The sequence below is a fragment of the Fusarium musae genome, chromosome 4, assembly GCF_019915245.1.
Source record: "Fusarium musae strain F31 chromosome 4, whole genome shotgun sequence".
Lineage (NCBI taxonomy): Eukaryota > Fungi > Ascomycota > Sordariomycetes > Hypocreales > Nectriaceae > Fusarium > Fusarium musae.
This window is the reverse complement of record NC_058390.1, coordinates 3,549,759-3,571,953: the sequence shown is the minus strand read 5'-3', so window position 1 is coordinate 3,571,953 and position 22,195 is coordinate 3,549,759. Positions and strand designations below refer to the sequence as shown.

Sequence of the window (22,195 nt, the reverse complement as noted above, 5' to 3'; positions counted from 1 at the left end):
CTCAGGTAATGATCTTGCTACGGTTCCTACCGAGACAACAATCAAAGATATCACATCACTTCGATATCCTAGACCGAGCTCATCAGACGTGGGGCTAATAACGCCACACCTACATATTGTTACCGTCGATACTCCGTAGTATCTTAGCGTCTCGGCTGTTTCTTTGTTTGCAGAGCCTCTTGTCTTGAGGCTCCAGGAACAGCCTTAATCCCACGTGCCATTGAAGCCACCCGATCGGGCGACCGAAATGGCCGACATCATGAGACGATGTGACAGAGGTCAAGGCGGTTATTGACTTGGTGGGAGCCTCTTTCGAAACCCGTGACTGTAGCAGTGTAAAGTCTATCAAGGTCGGAAGGAGAAGAAGCGAATCTGTTGATGGCAAAGGTCTCGTGATGTCTGTCGATTCAAGGGAGAGCCAATTAATATTGCTCTACTATGGAAACAGAGTTTTAAGTCTAGAAGTACGTGCATTAAACCGTTCACATCATATGAGCGGTTGGGGACGTTCAGTCCAAGCAACTCTAAATCATAAATGAAGCCATCACCACTCCAAAGATACGTGCCTCTCCATCCGATCATTCTCCACTTTATGACCGATCAATCATGTCAATCTAACCTCGGCCCGTCTCTTCCCCGATCCCATCTGCGTCACTTCCTCTATCAATTCGCCATCGCAACCTCAATATCCAAGCCATACCAACTCAATCCCACCAAACAATCCACTTCACTCACAAACACAAGCAACAATGTCACGCCTTCTCCCCCGACGCATTCCCCTAACCCCCCTCCGCACAACTCGCCTCTCCTCAACCTTCCAGACCCGCCCCTCACCACCAAAACTCCCCGCCGACCAACAAGCCGAATTCGAGCGTCTCCAGCGCGCAGCCTCCGTGTCATCTGCCTTCCAGCCCGAAGAAGCATCATCCGCTGCCACTACGCCTGCTTCGTCGCAGGTCCGTCACACGACCACGCCCGAAAAGACGGATGATGTGAATGTTGGCTTGTTCCGTGGTGCGCCGCCTGAGTTTGAGGGTGATACGAATCCCAAGACCGGAGAGGTTGGAGGCCCAAAGAATGAGCCCCTGAGATGGGGCGGAGAGGGCGATTGGTCTTACAATGGACGAGTTACGGATTTCTAAAGGCCATCGAAAGCTGTGCCTGCAAAAGGGGAACTGGGTTCACCATGTGGTGGCAACTGTACAAAATTGTATCAAAACTAGACGAGGCGACTTAGACTCAAAAGCCATTGCCTTCTGATTAAACTTGTTATTATCATAAGAGGGGTATTCTAATGCTACAAGACCTTGGTTTCTCTGCCCTGCAATGCAATGACACCAACGCCTTTAATCAACATGTGACAAATCGTGACGACCAGGTCATTGATCTGTCTTCTCCTCTGTGGCTGGAGTTTCGGCGGCATCATCCATGTCCACGTCCTGGGCCTTTTCCTCGCTCTTTTCTTTGTCTTCTTCGTCGTTTGCAGATGACTCATTCCCCTTGTCGCCTTCTGCTACGGTTTCATTATTCTTCGATGCGGATGACTCGGGCTCCTTTTTTCTCCATGTGGCGGATATTCCTCCTCTTAGTTGTCCCTCTTTATCTTTGTCGAGATCAATGCCGTTGATATTGCCAAAATTTCCTTTCACCTCTCGCATAGCTTTACGCATGCGCTCACGTCGAGCTTTGCCCCGAAGTCGAGCCTGTGGTTGTGCACCGTTCTCAACCCATCGTACACCCTTGATCATATAACTGATGCCGTCGTGCACCGAGTGGCGATGGCCGTAGTCTCCACCAAATTCTCGGCTAGAGATCCCATGTCGCGTAGAAGAATAGTATTTGACCAATCGAGGAAGGATCAGAACTTTGACGTGCAGGTCCCGATGCGCGGGAATCGGCATGGGGCCGCTGGGGGGAGGGGCCGTGATAAGGTCTTCAGATTCGAGGTCGACGGTCGAGTTCGCTGGCTTCTTACGTCGCTTATCGGTGACTCCTTGATCAATGTCCAAGACCGCGTTGTCAACGTCCTCGGCCCATTCTCCCTTGATCCAACCACTGTGGATGCACGCCGCAACAACATCAGAATCGTCGGTATAAACGTCAGTGCCCCATAGATATCCTCGTGAAGTTATCTCTTCTCTTGCAATGGAAGAGAGATGAATCCTTGCAACCTTGACTGTCAGGATACAATTCTCCTTGTTCTTAATCATATCCCATGGCAATGGTTTCGGGTTGGAAGCAAAAGCTCGATGTGTAGAGGTACTTGGCACTAATCGCCCTGGTTTCAGTCCCGGATCGTAGATGAAATCTCCAAGATGGTGCCTGGGTCGGTCTGCGACAGATTCCAACACAGCCTTTGAGGATATAATTGTTTTTGATTTCGGGGGAATGACCGGGGTCGAGTTCATCGTGGCTTGTTTCGCTGGCTGGTGCTGGTGTGTGTGCACAGGTCGAGGAGGGTGATGGTGATGAGGAACAGGTAGGCCTTTGTCGCCAGGAGGAGCACCAGTCTTGAAGTTCTTGAAAGGCGCGGTACCAGTTAATGGCGCAGAGTCGGCTGGATGATGATGGTGGTGATGCGGATGACTATTACGGTCAGCGAAATCAAGAGAAAACGGCAAGCCAACGTACTGATGGTGATGGTGATGCTGGTGAGTCTTGGGACGCTTTGCCCCCCTGTTTGCTGGAGTCGCTCGTCCTGAGCTGTCATCATCGCCCTTTCCGTCATCGTCCTTCAGCTTTCTCCTTCTGCCTTTGGTGGTCTTGGTTCCTGCCTCTGTACCTGAATCGGGTGTTATGTTCTCCGAGTCCTCGCGCTTAGCGAGACTTGCATTCGTGAAGGGCATGGCTGTAGATGCGATGGGACTTGAGACACCCATGACTCCGTTGCCAATACCCGCAAACATGCGACCGAATTCGCTCTTGATCCCAGGCTCGCCAGTTGGTCCGGGTTGCTGTAGTTGCGCGCCTTGTACAGCCTGCGGGAGTGGCGAGATTCTACCCTTTCGGTTCATCTCCTGGATGGCTAACAAGTTACGCTGTCCATTCGGGGCTGAGGCATCGTCACTATTCCTATGTCGTGGGGAGTCATATGGCCCAGGGCCATGAGCTCCATTGTACGCAATTGTTGGTGGTGGCGGCCCTTCCTCTGGCCGTCGATGAGGGTGTTGTGGTTGTTGTGTAGGGATTAAAGTCATACGCGCTCGATCTGGGGACTCGTATGGTGCTGGTCCAGGTGGCATATTCTGAGCTGGCGGATGTGAGGATGGCGCGTATCGATCAGGTGGGGGCCCCTGGGGCCCTTGATAAGAGTGACCATGAGGCGGATAAGGCGCGCCTGGGGGATAATCGGGATGTCGCTGGTGATCCATGGGTGCTCGATAGCTAGGGTCGGGGCCTGGACGACCCCATTGCGCATCTCTTGGGTCCCGTTCTCGACTGTCTCTAGGATCGCGGTTTTGGGGATCACGAGGGTCGCGGGGATCTCTGATGTCCCTTGGGTCACGATCTGGTGGTCGGCCATACGGCAAAGGATTCCGAGGTGGTTCGCGGTGCCCATAGTCGCCGGGATGTATCGAGTGTCTTCCTGAATCGCTGCCAGAGTATGCGCGCTCTCTTCTTTCGCGTTCACGTTGCTCTACCTCGCCCATTCGCTCGCGTTCTGCCCTATACCGGTCCTCGTACGGGTTAGGTCGCAATCCAACTCTTTCGGGGTTGTATTCCATGCCAGGCGGAGGTCGACCCATCTCATCTCGTCGTCCGTATGCCTCTTCTGGTCCTGGAGGCCGTCCCATCTCCATCGGTCGAGGCATTCCCGGATACTTAGGCTGGCTGCTCGGCCTTGGAGGAGGTCCGGGTGGTAACCTGCCAGGTTCTCTTGCATGATCTGCAGAGCCTGAGGGGTGTCTTGAATAGGCAGACGGTGTGCTGTAGCGCGGGACTTCAGGTGTGGGGTAGTGTCCAGGCGGTGAGTTCCTGGGCTCGTAAGGTCGCTGATGATCGGGAGTATGAGGTCGACGAAATGGCGGGTATTTGGAAGTTGCAGAGTGCATTCGCGGTGAAGCATGCACTGCAGTCGCGAAGCCAGGGCCAGAGACGGGTGGCCCAGAATGAGGAGGATAATGCGATGGCGGAGGTTGCGATTCGCGCATGGCTGGAGGCGGACCACCCAACATTGACGATATCGACATGGAGCTGTTACTGCTCCCTGACCTCGCCAGCGCGCCGAGGGCAGGAAGTTCGCGACCTGAAGGAAAAGACATCGGAGGGCCGACGGCAACAGGAGGACCAGGGTGTGGAGGAGGAGGCCCGTAGCCCATCATGCTGTGCGCCTGTTGAGGTTGATTTTGCGGTGGTTTCGCCCCCGGTTGTGGAGGCGACGTCGGAGGGGGCATTTCGCGATTGAGAGTTCCAAGAGAGTTGATGGCCGCAGAGTTTTGGAGACGCGCGTGATTTGATTCGTGGCTTGTATGACGGATCGTTGGGGCGTAAATGGAGGTATCGGAGGGTCGTCGTTGGGCCAGACTGTGAGGAGCGGCATACGCAAGGTTTTGGTCGGGGCTCAAATTCTCAGCATGAGGAGGAGGATGATAAGATTCGGCGCCCGCGATTCGATAAGAATGCGGAGGAGGTGAGGCGATGGGATAGAATACAGTCGCAGTCGCGGTGGCCGAGACGCTGCCTGCAGAAGGGATCGTGATGACGCCGCTTGGTGTTGGTGATGGTTGTTTTGTTGTTGTTGGAGAAGCGGGAAACGGAGCTGGATTTGGAACTGGAACTTGAGGGAAAGGAGAAACAATAGCGTATGGCGACGGCGAAAAGGGAAGCTTGGGCGGATGTCGTGGATCCATGGCGCCAATTTTTTAGCTCCAAAATGCCCTTTTGCTTTAACAAGGCGCTTTTCCTCTTTGGCCCTGAGTCCACCCAATCCTGTTCCCACCCCAGGAAATCTCCAAAGAAAAAAAAATGCCAGTCAGTCAGTGGAGAGAGGTCAGGTCGAGTCGAATCCACTAACTCTACCTAGTCAGGTTAACAAATTGTATTCAACGTTTTGAGTTGTCAGCCGTGTCTGCGATAATTGGGTTTAGTTTGCGCGGGAGTGAAAAACAAACAAACAGACAGACGTTGTGAGGTAAAATTAAAAATAAAAATGCGCAACTGATGTATCCCCAGTGAATCAGATCGCTTCAAGAGCGCGCGCGCAAAGTTCAGAAGCGAAAAAGCAAAACGGCTGTGATTATGCGACGGAAAACGCGAGCGGTAAGCAAAAAGGATGTACATACAGTTACCACACACGAAGACGCAAAAAGCAAGGGACGGCACGTGCCAAATGCGAGAACAGCGTGATACTGACGACGAGACACAAGAAAATGGTGCAAATGTTGGAAATATCGATGTTTATCTTGTTGGAGGAGCAAACGTAAGGTAGATAGATGGCTCCACGAGGTGACAGCAAAGTCCACTCTTCATGTCAACCACACACAGTTGAAACTGAGGTGTTGTGCTGGCTGGCTCAAAGCAGGACAGAGGCGTGATCAGAAACAATCACATCACCCAATAGATCGACTTTGTTGTTACACTGCTGTGCCCCGGCTGGGGTGTAATAAGAACCCGATTTTGTACTAAGATCGAGACTAACAGAGAGGCAATAGCAGGGTTATAAGTCGATATCATGACAAGTTTGAGCTCAGGCCTCATTATTCTCTTATCTATAATCTCACTATCTGTCGCAAAACCAGAGATATCATCACGCTCACCTCGTCTGCACAATGATACCGTACTGTATAAATACCGTGTCTAGCTCATCATGGGCTTGAACGCCCAGGACCCGCGCCGAAAAAGATGGACAGGGATCGGGGCATGGGGAGAGAATGCGCCAGGGGGAGGGGGCCACCTTGGGAAAGCGGTGGGCGCTAAGTGGACAGTGAGACATGGATGGGCGAGTGACACAAACAGCACACACAAGATGGGCAAAAGACCCTGTTGGTGGTCTTTTTGTGCTTGAATCGGGTTCAATCCGATGGCTGGGTGCATATCCGTACATACTTGAGAGTCAGTCAAGAGGGGGAGGGGAAGGGGGGAGCTGTTTGTCAGAAAGGCCAGGTACCTATGCACAGTGAGTACATAGGTACAGTAAAACGGCAGACAGGGAGCTTGATGTGATGCGACACTGAACCCAGCGACAGCTGACTCGGAGCTGGGAGCTGGGAGCTGGGAGTTGGATGTTGGAGGTTGGAGCTCTCTCTCATTATCACAAGCAAACTCGAGTCTCACGTATATTTTTAAGCTCAGGGAATATCCCGCTCCATACTCTACCCCTCAGCATGGCACCCGATCAGAACGCCTTCAAGTGCTCAGCTCAGCTTGTAACTCTAGTCTAGCTCAACTCTCGAGTCCTCTTCATGATCAAACCATCTCATCATGCCCATGACGCCAGAGAATGAAAATCTCCAACAAAAAGCTTTCAAGCTAGCGCTAGTCCCAGTTCGCCCCAAGCCTTGTCTGCCGTGATCCATCCATCTGACGAATGAGACGACGTCTGAAATACCCTCCCATAGCAGCATGACAGGGGTCATGTGTTCCGCTGTTTGGTCTTGTTCGTCTCGTCTGTTTTATCCTCACATTCCCGAGACTGGTCTCAAAGTAATTAATTGATAGTGGAGAGATAGCTCACGAATGTGTTGACTTTGACCGGGTGAGATGCCCGCCGTTAGATGATTAATGACCGAGTGTTGGTGTCACTGCACTGTAAGACAGTATACTCATGAATACATACAGCCCGGGCTGGTCTTGTTCTCGTCTTGCCATGACTTGTAGTGACGTTACCCCATATCTTTTGGTTGAGAGCTGGCATGTCGGCATCCAATCACCCCTGGCCTGTTTCCATTTATGGCACACCTCAGCGAGATGATGAGCGGAGCAAACCCTTTCTTTCTGTCTTCTTCTTTCTTTTTGTTTTCATTTTTTCACCGCCTTACGATTACGATTCGCGGCATCATCATCCGTTGTTCCGCCCATGCAAGGTTCTTACTCAGGAACAAGATCAGCAAATAAATCTTTCTTTTTTCTTTCCAGTTCAGTTCTCTTCTTTCCAGCGGAAATCTCAGTTCTTATGTATCTGTCCGACCCTTTTCTTATTCTATCGTATATTTTCATGCTGTGCGCTTGCTTGCGTGAAGATATGTGGTGTTTGTGCGGTGTCGATCCCACGCAGCTGTGCCTGCGGCTATCCCGTTCTGATTCTGATTGACGAACCATGACCGACCGTGCTTGATTCAGATGCTGACAAGGGCTTCGCGACCTGGTTGTTTGTTGATCAGCCGAAGCGTTCTATGACTATTGGAAACAAAATGATTGCTCATCTCGTCAGTTCGGCTCTGCTGGGTCGCGTACGAACAAATAAATCATTGTTCATTTGTGATGATGCACAAATGAATGTTTCCGTCAATCTCAGATGCAAAATTCATTGATCATGTGTCATAGCTCGATCTTCTATATTTAGCTTGATCGGTGAACATCCCTGTTCAACATCATGGTCCTGCGATCTCAATGGGTTACCCTAGAGAACATCGCAACACTCAAAAGCCAAGCACTCGCGACTTGTAATCTTCGTTTATTATGCTGTGCTTGTTCATAGGAGCAAATGATTGTTTGAATCTAACATACCAGATTGTATACACCGACACCCGGTTGTTACCTGTATTCTCGTAGTGTTCTCTAAATCATCCTAGTGTGTATGAGAATCCTCCTGTATGAACACCAGTGTGTTGAGGGAGGACGTATTGAAACTGTGGTTTAGTTACCGCCAGCAATAGCTCGCACCAACATGTATATAAATTGTCGAATAGACTGAGTAGCAATATATCGAATCATCTGCCGACATCGCTTTTAAGATAGTTATCACGACTTCTCACCAGCACTCATAGTTTCATCACGAAACAAATTACTACCATCAACAAGATCACCTCGAATTAGTTGAGACAGTGAGAAGACTCAAACCTTTGGTTTGAAAGATTTTGCTCATTGCCAGTGGCTTCTCTGAAGAGTTGTCCAAGTCAGCGGTCAAGCTCCATCCTCTGTGTGCAGACCACATCTGTGAATCACAGCCTGTTACCAGCGCGTTCGTTTGAACGGCCGACTATACCCCTATACTAAGGTATCTCACACTGATTCTCTTCAACATGAGTTCTTCCTCTTCCACAAGTCCCCAGCCAAGCTCTCAAGACATAACAATGGCTCCAGGCCGTCTTGCTGACTACATCGAGCGCATCAAGGTGGCTGACAAGACTTCATCGCAGATTACCGCTCGACCCTTCAACAATGGCACAGCAACACAACCTCCCCTTATCAGAGGCCGAGTTAATCGAATACTACTCTTCCCTGGATCCTTCAACCCCCCTCACCAAGGTCATCTTAATCTCCTCAAGCATGTTTTCTATAATGCGGGAGCAGACCTCAACATCATCGCAGCTATCATCGTTACCACTGATGATGAGAGACTAAAGATGAAGATGGATAGGAGAGAGACTGGTATTGTTCTTTCTCGTGAGAAGCGACAGAACCTCTGGCGTGGAGACGGCATTCCTGTTGACTGGGCTTGGGTCTATGATAACTCTGAAGCCAGCTGGCCAGGATTCCGTGCCAAGCTTGTCAGTGCGTTGAAGAGGGACGGAGTAGATCTTAAATTTGTTCTTATCTTTGGTCCAGATGCCATCACTGCGGGTGGTGGATATAACCCTGAGTGCTGGAACTGCGGCGATGCTATTACCAGTGACATTTCTCGCTCTGTTGACTTTCGCTACCCCAACAGTCTCCGACAACTGGCAGGTTGCGAGCCCTGGATAAACCTGGAGGATGGTCGAGCTCGGTTTGATAACAAGATCTCAATTTGTCGCCAGAACCGAACCCGGCCCAGGGGGACTATCCGATTCATACCATGTGATCTGGACCAACGACCTCAAGATGCGCCTAGCTCGACTAAGATTCGAGAGATCATTGAGAGCTCGCCTGAGGAAGAATGGGAGGAGAAGCTGAAGGGTATCGCACTCCACCCGAAGCTTTTGGTTGAGTATCTGAAGGAGCTTCCTCCGCCTACAAAGCCTGCCACCGAGTCGAAGGAAGATCTTGCGAAGAAGGAGTGGGAAAGGATTGTTTGGTAAACACAGTGACCGATGTATTTGTACTCAGGGAACGCGCAGGAATTGGCGATAGTGTCTTGTGTAGGTTGATGGAGTTGATCTAGAGCTGGTCATGAAGCAGAAGCACATGTACGGCGCCGGGAGTTCTCAAAGCGAATGGTATAGCAAAACAAAATACAAAACAACAAAAACACGAAGCATAGCCGCAATCGCAGTGATGTCCCCAGTAAAGTCCGAGGCCGTATCCCTCATCACCCTGCACCGTTCCTCCATGTCATAGTAAGCTGCAACTATTTCTTAAGCCCCAACTTAACACGGCATGAAAGCGACCGTGAAAGATGACGAGGGATACGATCCTTCCGACTAAAAGACTTCCCGCAAGCCTCGCAAGTTCCACTAGGATCTGGGATCTTGTTCGCTCGAGCATATTCCTTGTGAGACACCCAGTAGTGACGATGAAGTTCCTTCTTGTCCGCCCCGAGATAGCCGCAGTTGTTTTGGAAGACGCAATTTAGACGACGGTTATGTTTACGATTGTAATGTTTCCTGATAAGAAGAAGTTAGAAAACCTGGGGTTTTAATAAGAGAGGAGATGAACTGACCTGTAGTTGGCTCCTTGCTTCCAAGATCTTCCACAACATACTATCTCCCCCTTTCCTGATATCAATTAGCTGATGTTGAAGATATGACGATAGAAGAGATGTGACTTGCCCGCCGCGTGTTCGTCTTCACTCCGATTCTCAGACCTATCATCCTCGGAACCACTACTATCCAACGACAATCCCGCTTGTAAATCGGCCAGCCCACTGACGTGTGGATCAAAGCCATAAATACGTGCATGATTCCCAGACTAGATCTGAGGCCTGGGAATGCTGTAGGAAGTGTTGGCTGAAGTTTGCTCATTTTCATAGTAAGTTGGACTGTAGGGAACAATAGTGTTGTGTTCTTGGGTTGGGCATTGGTGATGGACGAAGCCTTGAGGTTGTTGAACTGCCCACTCGGAACGCTTCACCATAGACTTGACCTCTGGTATCAAGTTAGCTTCTTTTCGACTGACTGAGGTAATAAAGAGAAGTGTTACCATGGTCTGGAAAGTCTCGCTCAATGTCAATGTCGTTGAAAAGTCCCATCTTGAAGATAGCAAAAGTCACAATTCGAAACGCCGACACAAGAATCGAGCTGACGAGACCACAACAGCGGCTATTGCTTCCGGCAGATAATATCAAGTGAAGCAATAAGAACTGACTCCGTTGGAAAATTGCAACGCGCGCGACTGAGTGTAGTTTAAATACCCGCCTGGGTAGGAACTTATGAATTAGCCCTGCGATGTTCGGTCCAAAGATCTTATCACCGCCCAACCATAGCCTCACTTTCAACCCGGGGGCCGGCCATTTCATCATCGGCACCGACCAATCTTCCACTGCAAAACACGCCTCGCGGGCTGGCATAACGGGCCAACACGTGCTGGCTGCATACATGATTGGCGCGAGATTCAGAAGATGTTGGTTAGATCCCTGGGGCTGCATGTGACGGCCCCCGTTGTTTTCTCTTTGAACATGTTCGTTTCCTCTACATGCTTCTGGAGTTCAAGTGGCCTATAATGGCCCTAGATGACGTCTTCTCTGCGTGTGGAGTTTTCTGGTCCAAGACATGAGATCACAGGAGTGCAGAAACTGGCTATGGACGCTCAATCTCAGATGTTTAACGTTGATGTTTTTGATAGTGAATGAAGGCCCGGAGCAGATTACAAAATAAGAATATCTTTAGGTGGTTACTTTTTCTGTGAAACTCGGGACGTCTACCTAGATAACTTTAGGTCAATTCCTTAAGTTTAGTGTGTTTTTAGACCAGATATTTTGTGCCTATGATTAAGGTCAGATGGATGTTTTCTGGCTTTGTAGGGACTGCTTTAGGTCACTCAAGTTAAAGTTTAGTCCCCCGGAAATGGAGGTGGACCCTCGCTAAATGCCCGGGCCCCGAAGACACCAACTGCCGGCGGAGGATCGGCGAAGCTCCACGTGACGGCGCCGAGCTATCGGGTTGGTCTAATTTAAGGAGTTTCTACCTTATTTCCTGCACCTTCGACAGCATCAAATCATCATTATCTCTCCTCATATTTGTCGAGCATGCGTGAAGATGGAGACCCAGATCCTGATCGCGATCGCCTTCCGGGCAAGCCGTGGTGTGCCAGCATCGCATTTAAACTGACCCTTCCGCTCACTGTGGTTCTGACGATTGTTATGCTTGCACCTCAGATTCATTTCCTCTTTAGTCTTGGATCGACGGATATGAAGCTTACGAGTTCAATTGCGGTGTGTCCAGCGTTGGCTATGGCGAGGAACGTCACCTTTTATACGGATGATGCCCTGGCTCCGACTCCACTACCTCGGGCTCATGCAGCTTCAGATGGGCCGGATATTATACACGCCTTTCAGTCTCTGAGTCGCACAACTGTATGGAAAAGTATCGCAAACATCACTTTTGAGGGCGACACGTTTGAGCCCGAGGGGATGGTACGCTTGGGCGATGACCGTTACGTGGTCAGTTCAGGGCATTGGATCATGCCGACTGAAAAGTACGGCAAGATCATCAATGGGACAGACCGAACAGCTGGTGCAGGTCTAGCTCATTTGATGGTGTACAACGGTGAAGGGAAGTTACTTGCTGATGCGACCATCACGAAAGAAGGGGATGATGAGTATCATAATGGAGGAATTGACTATGATGGACAGTATATCTGGGGAACCATTGCGCAGTACCGACCTAACAGTACTGCGTATGTATATCGAACAGACCCAGCAACCTTGGTACCAGAGCGTGTCCTCAATTATAAAGATCACCTCGGAGGCATCGTCCACGACACTCGCGACAATCTTATTACGGCCCTGAATTGGGGCGCACGAGACGCTGCGACATGGGATCTGAAGAGCGCCAAAACAGGATGTGATGCAGCACCGAAGCCCGAAAGAGTCGTACGAAATCCAAGTTATTTCATCGACTACCAAGACTGCAAATGGCTGGGCCACAGTGCTTTCTACAGCGGAAAGAGTATCATGTTGTGTTCAGGCGTCGCGACAATTGGCGGTTACAACCTTGGTGGCATTGCCCTCGTTGACGTCAAAACGATGGTCCCTTTAGCTGAAGTGCCAATTGAGCTTGAGAGTAAGCTTGGGGTGAGATCGACGCAGAATCCAATGGATGTTAGCGTCAAGGATGGTAAGCTGAGGCTCTACCTACTGCCTGATCAGCATAACAGCACTTTATACATTTACGAAGCCCAGCCTTGACCGATACTTATTAGATAGAATAATGATATGAACTAATTGTGTAACCTAATTTGAGGGGTCGTGCTGGTATTTTGGTGCCTGTTGAGGTGACGATTGTGCTGACGAAGCCGATTGGACTAGTTGAGGTAGCTTAAGGCAGACTCGCATTCTCGTATCACCGAATTCGGGTGCCTGACGCCGTTTATAAAACATGCTCCTTTCACCAACAATAACTATTCCGAGACATCAGTATTTCGTTTTCTACCCACAAAGTGCAATTCAAATCAACATGGCTTCTACCGAGGATTCGACCTCAAGTCAGTTTCGACTCGAAGGGCTACCGCCTGAGCTGAGAGATCTCATCTGGAAGTTCACTCTCCCCGACTGTCGTCTATTTCACATAAAGAAGACTTCAACCCAAGAGCCCTCTACCAACCCTACAGTCGATCAACTGTTCTTCCGCTTCCACATCCATTATGCGCCTCCGGTAGCTCTACGAATATGCCGGGAATCTCGTGCTGTTGCACAGCGTGAGGGCTTCTTCCTCTCACCTCACGGAGACAACCCAGGCGTCTGGTTCAGGCCAGAAACAGACATCCTCTACTTTGACCGGAACCAGCGTGTCACCCTGAAAGCCAAACCACACAATTCAATAGTCACAATTCATGGCTATGACAAAGTCCTCAACGTCGGTATTGAATGGCGCGCTTTCTTTCGAGATGTTCCTCGCCCAGCTGCTGGTGAGACAATGGCGGAATACTGGAGATCTTCTATAGAGTCGCTGTATGATTTCATGCCGGGCATGCGCACTCTGAACTATATTCTCCCTGAGCTGCGACATAAGGGCGGTATGGTCTGGGGACGTGAACCCTTTCAGGCGCAGAGCTACACGGCTGTACTTCTACCGCTCCCAGAGAGGGTCAAGATCCCGTGGGAGACAACGCGGAATCGGGGAAATGACCGGGCGGCGATGCTGAGTGAGTTTCTGTTCAATGCGTCGCATGGGAACAGAGATACGACCCCGCTCATGGTAACTTGGGGAGAGGTCAAGAAGGATATTGAAAAGGGTATTGAAGAGGATCCTGAGCGAGAAAGTGCAGGGCATTGTCCGCTTGAGGTGATCGGTTGGTGGTTGATAAGGGATGGCATTCCTGAGACACAGGAGAACCCGCAGGTTCAGCGATTTAAATCCTAGGCACTGTAATTAAGAAAGGACTCGGATAGGGAAATTGATGAAGACAACACTTTTATAACAATACTATCATGTCGTTCACAGGCTTCACTTCATTCAATTCTTCATCCAAAACACCAACGCCAACCTTTTCACATCCAATACACCGCTTAAGACAGGTGAAGAACCTCAATGTTGTTCCCAACAGGATCAAGAACAAACGCCGCATAGTATCCAGGTCTATACTCCCTCAGCCCAGGTTTTCCATTATCGACAGCTCCAGCCTTACTACACCAACCCAATTAGCATCCTGATCGCATCTTTAAATTGACAATTGACTAACATGGCCACATCATACCACTCGTCGACATGCTTCTGATTGTCACCATCAAAAGCGACATGAACCGGCGCAGTTCTGTTCTCAAGATTGCCGTCATATTTCTTCAACGCAGGGCCACCGCCACCAAGCCAAAAGTCCGGACCGCCGTTCTTGACGCCGAATCCGCAGTACTGAGCTCCCTTGGCACCTGTGCCTTCAAACTTGAGTTCATAGCCAAGAGGAGCGAGGACGGCTTTGTAGAAGTCGCGCATCTCGGCGTAGTGTTCGCCGACGGAGAGGGCAACGTGGTTGAAAGGCATGATGAACGTGACTGACTATTTCTTGAGAGTGAGTATTGTTTTTGATGGTATGAGTTGATGAATGACACGAGGAGTTTTCAGCTCTTATATACTTATTTCTTACAAATCCCTAGTTCACGGTCCAACTGCATTATTTCCCCCCCTTAGCGTGAACCCCCCTCACGTCCGTGGCGCTTCTCAGCGATGATCCGACTCGGACTTGAGATAAAGTCCGCAATGTACCCGAATGCCAATGTATAAGTGTTTCATGAAATGCATGGATCGTTGCACCGTGACTCACACGGTAATGAAAGATTGAAGATCTTGTATGAGCTTATGGGCTTTTGGTGTTCTTTTCTGAGGTGTCTGAACGAACGGACGAGCCGTGAGGTTCATGTTACGGTTGCAATGATCCACCTTTAGCTTGGTTGCTTATTTTCCTATTTGGGAAAATGAGAAGTTCACAGCCAGGGGCTGTATTAGTTATCCGGGAACGAGAATCTGTCGATGGCGGAATTTGATCGGATTCCGTAGAACAGGTCATGTTGTGAACCCGAGAGCTTCTTGTCTTCCGTCAAGTTACCGGTTTGTCCGCCGACTCATACAGGTAAAACTAACAATTACGTCGACTGGCTCACTATTCGATCAAGATCATAAGCATTGTCTAAGCTTCAACCATCACGATGCATAGCAATCAACAGCATGGTCAATGGCCAGGCCGTATAGTACAGTTACTCAGAACTCCGAAACCTTTTCACTAGTCTTAGGGTCGCACCGAAGAAGCTCACCTTCGACAATTATACTGACACGATATAGTGAATTCATAACTACACCAGCACGAATGCAAATGCACAGGAGCAGACAGAAAAGGATGCAGAGCCTCCACTATTGCAATTAGAGAGGCTTGACCAAAGACAACATCACTAAGCTCAGGTCACCCAGACATCCATCGACAGCTACGGGACACCAGAGGGCGATGAGAACGCGAAGAACTTGCCTGTGCTCGCTGTGCCACAAAGCGAAGAAACATGTACAAAGAAGTCGGTATGACTTGTATATGTGTTTGGAGTCTGTTTGTCTACTGCGCGTCTGTTGAAGCTGATCAAGGATCAACCGTAGACAACGATCCATGGCTCGTTGTGTTTGATGGCGAGTTTCCCCGGCCTCCCCATATGAGCTAATGTCATAAGAATATTTCAAGAACCCAGCAGTCCATCATATCTTCCTCTCTGGCTACCCGTGGCCTTCAATCAGGTTTGTAATGCTTGGCGAGAGCCTCCAAATGCAAACGAAGAGCAGAGTGACCCGAGGTAACCGAAGCATGCACATATCAAGAGCTTTTGCAAAAGACTGTCATTTGCTGACGAAGACGATTATCATGATGGAATTTGACGCCTTTTTCAGTCGGTCCTACGGGGTGAGACATGAAAGATTAGATCTGGGCTTGTGGTTCGGATTGATTCGGACTGATATGGTAGTCTAAGCCCGACGAGGACTGTACAACCGTCGGATCCGATGAAGAAGCTTTTGGGCATTGATGACTAGTAGTAAGCTGTGCATATAAGGCTGGCTTGCGTGCCAATGGAAGATTGAGACGAAAATTAGGGTCAGCTCTAAGGCAAATCTAGAGGTTTACTGTACTATGACATGCATGTATGATTAGTCTGAGCTGTTACCACCACTAGCAAAGAACGCAGAAACCATGCCTATTGTCTAAACCATAATAAACAAAATAAATGGGAGGAAATCAAGTTCCAAGAAAAACCTTGGTTAATCCGTTATGCTCCTCATGGGCTTAAAAACAAGTTATCTAAATCCCTTAATTGGGGGCCATATCAATGTTGATCAATTTACCCTGGCCCTTTAAGCATTCGGCCAATCACTTAGTAGTGTTAAAGCTAGCCTCTCATGCTGAGTATTGGCTGTTGGTCAAGACCAAGTCATCTGTAGATGCTGACAGCCAAGCTTATTAGTAGCTAAAATCAAGGCATCAAAGCGTATCAGCCCTACCAAAGTATCGGTGAACTATTTCAGGCTCAACGACAAACTTGTACTCAGTCACCATTTGGATCAAATTGACCATAATTCTTTTTGTAACAACCTCACAGTTCGTCAGTCTCATTGAAGTCGGAGTGTCAACAACTCTCCTCTTATACAGCATCATATGAAGCAACGCCAACTTGACAGCAATCATACTCGCTTATCTCAGCCAACGTCCATCGCACGCTATCCAATTATATCTTGACAGATTTTCTAGACTCGTCCCAAGTGTTAGACCTAGTGCTGACCGAGTTTGCGAAAATATGCTTATTCCGGTGCCAACTCCGTGGTATGCCACTGACCTGAGAGTGTCCGTCTTGGTATGGCCCCCAATCTTGTACAGTTCCAGGCAAAATTAACAATTGATTCTGTTGATTGGTTTGAACTGTGATATTAGGGAAGTCAAAATGCAACTTCGTGGCGCAGAGGGTTTTGTCATGTAAGATGATGTTGTCGTAGTGTGCATTCACCTTCGGATGGATGTTGTGAGAATAGGAAGTCTCCGAGTTCAGTATATTACAGCGCCGGAACCCAAGCATCTTCGTCATTATGAAGGCACAAGCTTGATCTTTATCCTTTCGTTCCTCAATTGGGCACAGATCCCGCCTCAGTACTTGCAATATGTACTTCTCACTCACTTCTCTCATATTTCTCCCCGTACTCCTTCAATCGTTCATCACTTCAGTATCAGCTACATACTGGAACAACACCAAGAAGTTTGACCTCACTATAACATGGGAGGACTACGCCCCAGATGGCTTCTCACGAAAGATGCTGCTCGTGAATGGACAGTCTCCTGGACCTGTGCTTGAGATCAACCAGGATGATTTGGTGGTTGTCAAAGTCCACAATCAGTCTCCAGAAGAACTCACCATTCACTACCACGGTATGTCTCTCATGTAACATAAATTTGGAAGTACTGACAATATAGGGCTGGAAATGAAAGGCACACCGTGGACTGACGGTGTTCCCGGCGTTACACAGCATCCCATCAAGCCTGGATGCAGCTTCACTTACAAGTTTCACGCAACACAATACGGAAGTTTCTGGTATCACTCTCATCATCGGGGTCAAATCGAAGATGGTCTCTACGGGGCTATCATAATCCACCCACGACCCCACGAACCGAGCCCGTTTCACTTGATCTCCGATCATAAAGAGACTTTGTATGAGATCCAAAAGGCAACGAGGCATGTTAAGCCAGTTGTTATCTCTGACTTTGTGCACCTTACTTCTAATGAGAAGTGGGATATGACTGTAGCTGCTGGAATTGAGGATTCATGCTATGATTCGATCCTCTTTAATGGCAAGGGAAGAGTCGAGTGTCTGCCAAAGGATCTCGTGGCAGCCAATCTCAATGAGATTCAGAAGGGCTACCTTGAGTTGGTTCCAGGAGGTGCTGAGTTTACTGATAAATCGTAAGTCTTCAAGATAAGTTCTAATCCCAATTGCTGACATTTACAGTTGTCTTCCTGCCTCTGCTCTTAATGCCCTTGCCGGTGGTCTCGGCAACGAAGATGCTCTGCTCCCTGGAACATTCTCTGGATGCAAAGAAACAGAAGGTCAACTCGAAGTCATCAAAGTGTCTAACAAACACCATTCTTCCTCAAAATGGGTCGCTTTCGACATTGTTGCTGCAGTCAACTTTGTCAACGGCGTCTTCTCCATAGACGGTCATGACATGTGGGTATATGCCATGGACGGCTCCTACATCCAACCTCAGAAAGTCCAAGCCATTGCCGCCACAAACGGAGATCGATATTCCATTCTTGTCAAGGTTGAAAAGTCTGGAGACTTCAAGATGAGGTTCAATTCGAATAGTGCGCCGCAGATCATTACTGGCCATGCTATCCTCTCAGTTGAGGGCTTCGGTTACAAACAAGAGGCTGAACCGTGGGTCAACCTCGTCGGTATTCCCGTGTCAGAGGATGTCGTGGTATTTAACCAGATGGTGGCATTTCCCTATCCCCCAGTGTCGATTTCGCCAACTGCTGATGTCACCTTCAATCTGACCATGGAGATCAAAGGTGCTTCGTATCTCTGGGCCCTGAACAGCACAGGTCTTATGTCTAAGGATCTGGACGAGCAGAGACCTACACTCTTCAACCCCCAGCCTTACGTCCACAACAACGTCACCATCTCGACAAAACTGGGACAGTGGGTAGATCTCGTCTTCGTGGCAGCCATGTTTCCCCAACCTCCACATCCGATTCACAAGCACGGTTCAAAGATGTACATGCTAGGCACGGGAACTGGCCCTTTCAGGTGGAGTTCTGTTGAAGAAGCGGCCAAGGAAATTCCCGAACAGTTCAATCTTGTTAATCCACCTCGAAGAGATGCGTTTCTTTCGGCGCCAGCGGATAAGGAGCCGAGTTGGGTGGTAGTTCGATATCATGCTGCTGATCCTGGGCCTTGGTTGCTGCACTGTCATATCAATAATCACATGGTCGGTGGCATGATGATGGTTATACAAGATGGTGTTGATGCATGGCCGGAAGTTCCTGAGGAGTATGCTGAGGGTGGTGATGGAGAGTGAAGTGTTGGTGAAGGCGCATATGGAGCGAGCGATCTTTTGACTTCTCATCGAGACTAGGTCTCACCATTCCACTATTGTTTGTTAATGAACACCTTTCACATTTATTCAATTGGAGATTCTGAATCGCCAGATGGAAGATTGGTCAAGAAATTCATCAAATTGCAATGCAATGCATCATGGTATCCTAAAAGAAATTGCAAATCATATCACATCCCCCCACATTAAAACAACCAAGTAACCACATTCTTCACCTTGGTCTTCCACCCTGTCTCCTCTGTGACCTTCTCCTCAATCGTATAAACATCCGTCTCAAGATCCATCTCGCTCAACCCCACAAACTTGGTCTTCTTGACAAGCTTCCACACAACAAACATGAGCAGCATGACGGGTAGCTCGATGTAAAAGCTGACGAAGCTGACACCGTCGAATTTGGGGCTGAAGCAGCTCCAGCCCTGAACGAGAACGAGGAAACTATTGAGAATAACGCAGATCCAGGGGCCGTAGGGATACGTCCAGTTCTTGAAGGGGAGAAGATGAGTTTTGCCCTGGAGTGCGAGGGCTTGACGGAAGCGGATCGACGTGATGCCGATGGAGATCCAGCTGAGTTGGTTCGATACACCGACGATACTGCGAATGTAAGCTATGCTCGACGTTCACACTCTAATGGTCGACTTACTTCTGGAGCCAATTCCACAAATCTCCTGCTCCGATGAAACTCGAACCAAAGCAGAGACCAGCCACGAATCCTGTCACAAGGACAGCAACCCAAGGCACTCTGTTCCTGTTGAGCTTTCCAAGGACCTTGGGGGCATGGCCCTCGATAGCAAGAGTGTACATCAATCTCACTCCAGCAAAGAGGGCGTGATTTCCAGCAGACAGGACACTAGTGAGAATGACGGCGTTGATGACGCTTCCAGCAGCTTTGGCGCCCGTCATTTCAAAGACGATGGTGAAAGGAGAAGTGCGGGTCTCCTTGGAGTTAAGGTCGGGATAGTTGTAAGGGACGTTGAGACCGATGAGAAGAATTGAAAGGAGACTGGTTCTGTTAGTGAGACGAGTGAGTGAGCGTGGGTGAAAGAAGCGTACTAGAAGAGGATAATTCGCCAAAAGACATTCTTGACGACCTTGGGGAGGTTTCTCGTAGGATCCTTGGTCTCACCAGCGGTGATGGCAATACTCTCGGTTCCTCCATCTGCGCCAGTCAGTTTCAGTTTCATCGCATACGATATGAGATTCACATCTCAACTTACAAGCAAAAGAAGCCGTGACAAAAACAGAGGCAAAGCCGCCAATACCCCCAATAAAAGGCGCACCAGGGATATGCCAATATTTCCCGCCAATGTACTCTCCCGTCTCGTTTCCACCACAATTAACAACAATTCCCATGACGATAAAGACAACAATGGTGATGACTTTTAGCAGACTGAGCCAGTACTCGAGTTCACCATACGCTTTGACGGAAACAATGTTGACGCCGATGAGAACAACCCAGAAAATAAGACTGAGGGCCCAGCCGGGGAAGTTGTCGGTCCAGTATTGAAGAACGAGCTGCAGAGCGACGAGATCCGAGGCAGTAGACACAGCGTCGTTGAACCAGTAATTCCAAGTGAGAGCGAAGCCAAACGCATCATCAACAAAACGTCTACCTCATTAGCAACTGACCTTCCTATAAGCATCTCACCAAGACAACTCACCCTGCAAAGGTACAAAAACTCCCAGCAACGGGTATAAACGCCGCCATCTCCCCCAAAGCCAACATGGTGGTAAACACGATAGCACCCACGATGGCATAGGCGATCAATATCGACGCTGGCCCACCCGTGGCCAGGGACTTTCCAGTGCCGAGAAACAGGCCAGTACCGATGGTGCCGCCAATAGCAATCATCTGCACCTGGCGCGCTGAGAGCGAGCGCTGCAGAAGATCCTGTTGCGTGGGTCGCGGGGCGTCGCTGTGCGGGAGATTCTCGACGTCATCGTCAGGAGACTTGCCATGTTCTTTTTCTGATGAAAAGTCCATTATGACTGTATCTCAATCACAGCTGTGAATGAAGAGTGCAAGACATATAAGTTGGGATCTATAGAGATACAAGTTCATCTCTTGAGTAGATAGATGGATGTATTTGACTTGGAGATCCGCAAAAACGAGGCACGAGGAATTGCGTGCTCAGAGGCAAATCCACTCTCCAATGTCAAGAGAGTTGCAGTTACGTACGAGCAAAGTGTATTTGGGTGGTATTGGTATTTCACTACTATCCCCCTTCCTTGCTGAACCATGTCAATGGGATCTTCAGAGTGACAAACTTGAGCCCGCTAAGGGAAGGTCGCTAGGTTCGGATCTATGTAAGGTCGCTAAGCGCTAAAATTCTGTGGTAACGTCGCATGAGCCCACATTGTAACTGAATGCAGCCTGTTCACGTAGACAATGATCAGATATGATTATATCTACTATTTCTCAAGTTCTTACCTTATTCTCGAACAGTTCTACATATTCTCGAGTTCATATCTGAGTATCATTGAACGAAAGTACGGATATCAAATTACAAAGAAGTCCACCAAAAAGGTCACTACGGCGATTTAGAGGGCCACTCTCGGCCCCATCACGCCGGCTGGCGGCTTATACACAAGTTGGGTTACCTCGCCGAGTTTTCCAGAAAATCTCTGCTTAGAAGGATTCCAACCTCATGATTCAGTGGCCTGTTATTACATCTGACAGCTTGTTTATAAACTTGAATGTCGCAATTCCCTTCTCAATGGCAACACTGCCCATGTCTGACTCTTTTCAGATCTAATGCTGCTCTCACGAGACATTGTACAGCTCTCATGAGGTTCGACATGAGTCAAGTCTAGTCTAGTCTGGCCAAGCCGGGAATTAACATCTGAGCCAAGAATCGCCAAGATCTCTGTTTCCGCTTTCGTCCACTTCTAGAAGCTTGCTTGGGTTAATAAGCAAAAGGCAAAAGCAGTTCAGCTCCGAGATCATTCAACTTATTCCCGTGTGATTGTATCTCTCCATGACTCTGCCTATCTCGCCACTTAGCGACCCTCACTTATTAATGTCTTTGTTGCTGTACGGTACTCAACAACTGAAAATGTACTTTCATAGTCATCATAACCATTCTCACGAGCCTACCCACAGACTCTTTGCTCGTATAAACACTTTATACAGACTGTGCATTTGCATGATCTCATTTCCACGTAGCATGAGATCTTGGATAGACTGAAACATCTGCTCGACTGAAAAAGCGCCCCGAATTGTTGATCATATCCAGTCAACGCGCTTCTTTTGATGCCATGTGTTCTTACAGTCAGTTCATAGCACATATGACTCCGAGAATCTGCCTAATATGACCCTAGAGCCAAGCAATGGCCACATATCCGTATCTCAACGGACCTAGCTGTCACTAACAATCCGTCAAATATGCCGTCC

The 22,195-nt window shown here is 48.9% G+C and overlaps 8 protein-coding genes across 8 annotated transcripts; 5 read left to right on the top strand and 3 right to left on the bottom strand.

Moving 5' to 3' along the window:
• Positions 1-749: 749 nt before the first annotated feature.
• J7337_006034 (uncharacterized protein) lies at positions 750-1,142 on the top strand (the record flags this gene model as incomplete). Its single annotated transcript, XM_044823701.1, has 1 exon — positions 750-1,142. The coding sequence occupies one exon, from the start codon at positions 750-752 to the stop codon at positions 1,140-1,142; it is 393 nt and encodes a 130-aa protein (XP_044682192.1).
• Positions 1,143-1,379: 237 nt separating this feature from the next.
• J7337_006033 (uncharacterized protein) lies at positions 1,380-4,394 on the bottom strand (the record flags this gene model as incomplete). The annotated part of the gene is made up of 1 exon (XM_044823700.1): positions 1,380-4,394. The coding sequence occupies one exon, from the start codon at positions 4,392-4,394 to the stop codon at positions 1,380-1,382; it is 3,015 nt and encodes a 1,004-aa protein (XP_044682191.1).
• A 3,837-nt stretch (positions 4,395-8,231) lies between these two features.
• Positions 8,232-9,158, top strand: J7337_006032 (uncharacterized protein; the record flags this gene model as incomplete). Its single annotated transcript, XM_044823699.1, has 1 exon — positions 8,232-9,158. The coding sequence occupies one exon, from the start codon at positions 8,232-8,234 to the stop codon at positions 9,156-9,158; it is 927 nt and encodes a 308-aa protein (XP_044682190.1).
• Positions 9,159-11,263: 2,105 nt separating this feature from the next.
• On the top strand, positions 11,264-12,424 carry J7337_006031 (uncharacterized protein; the record flags this gene model as incomplete). Its single annotated transcript, XM_044823698.1, has 1 exon — positions 11,264-12,424. One exon carries the CDS (start codon positions 11,264-11,266, stop codon positions 12,422-12,424), a length of 1,161 nt encoding a protein of 386 aa, XP_044682189.1.
• Positions 12,425-12,692: 268 nt separating this feature from the next.
• J7337_006030 (uncharacterized protein) lies at positions 12,693-13,598 on the top strand (the record flags this gene model as incomplete). Its single annotated transcript, XM_044823697.1, has 1 exon — positions 12,693-13,598. One exon carries the CDS (start codon positions 12,693-12,695, stop codon positions 13,596-13,598), a length of 906 nt encoding a protein of 301 aa, XP_044682188.1.
• A 146-nt stretch (positions 13,599-13,744) lies between these two features.
• On the bottom strand, positions 13,745-14,213 carry J7337_006029 (uncharacterized protein; the record flags this gene model as incomplete). Its single annotated transcript, XM_044823696.1, has 2 exons — positions 13,745-13,862; positions 13,918-14,213. 2 exons carry the CDS (start codon positions 14,211-14,213, stop codon positions 13,745-13,747), a joined length of 414 nt encoding a protein of 137 aa, XP_044682187.1.
• Positions 14,214-16,853: 2,640 nt separating this feature from the next.
• On the top strand, positions 16,854-18,768 carry J7337_006028 (uncharacterized protein; the record flags this gene model as incomplete). The annotated part of the gene is made up of 3 exons (XM_044823695.1): positions 16,854-17,118; positions 17,164-17,650; positions 17,697-18,768. 3 exons carry the CDS (start codon positions 16,854-16,856, stop codon positions 18,766-18,768), a joined length of 1,824 nt encoding a protein of 607 aa, XP_044682186.1.
• Positions 18,769-18,989: 221 nt separating this feature from the next.
• On the bottom strand, positions 18,990-20,785 carry J7337_006027 (uncharacterized protein; the record flags this gene model as incomplete). Its single annotated transcript, XM_044823694.1, has 5 exons — positions 18,990-19,395; positions 19,445-19,804; positions 19,855-19,960; positions 20,019-20,410; positions 20,463-20,785. 5 exons carry the CDS (start codon positions 20,783-20,785, stop codon positions 18,990-18,992), a joined length of 1,587 nt encoding a protein of 528 aa, XP_044682185.1.
• Between the last annotated feature and the right edge of the window lie 1,410 nt (positions 20,786-22,195).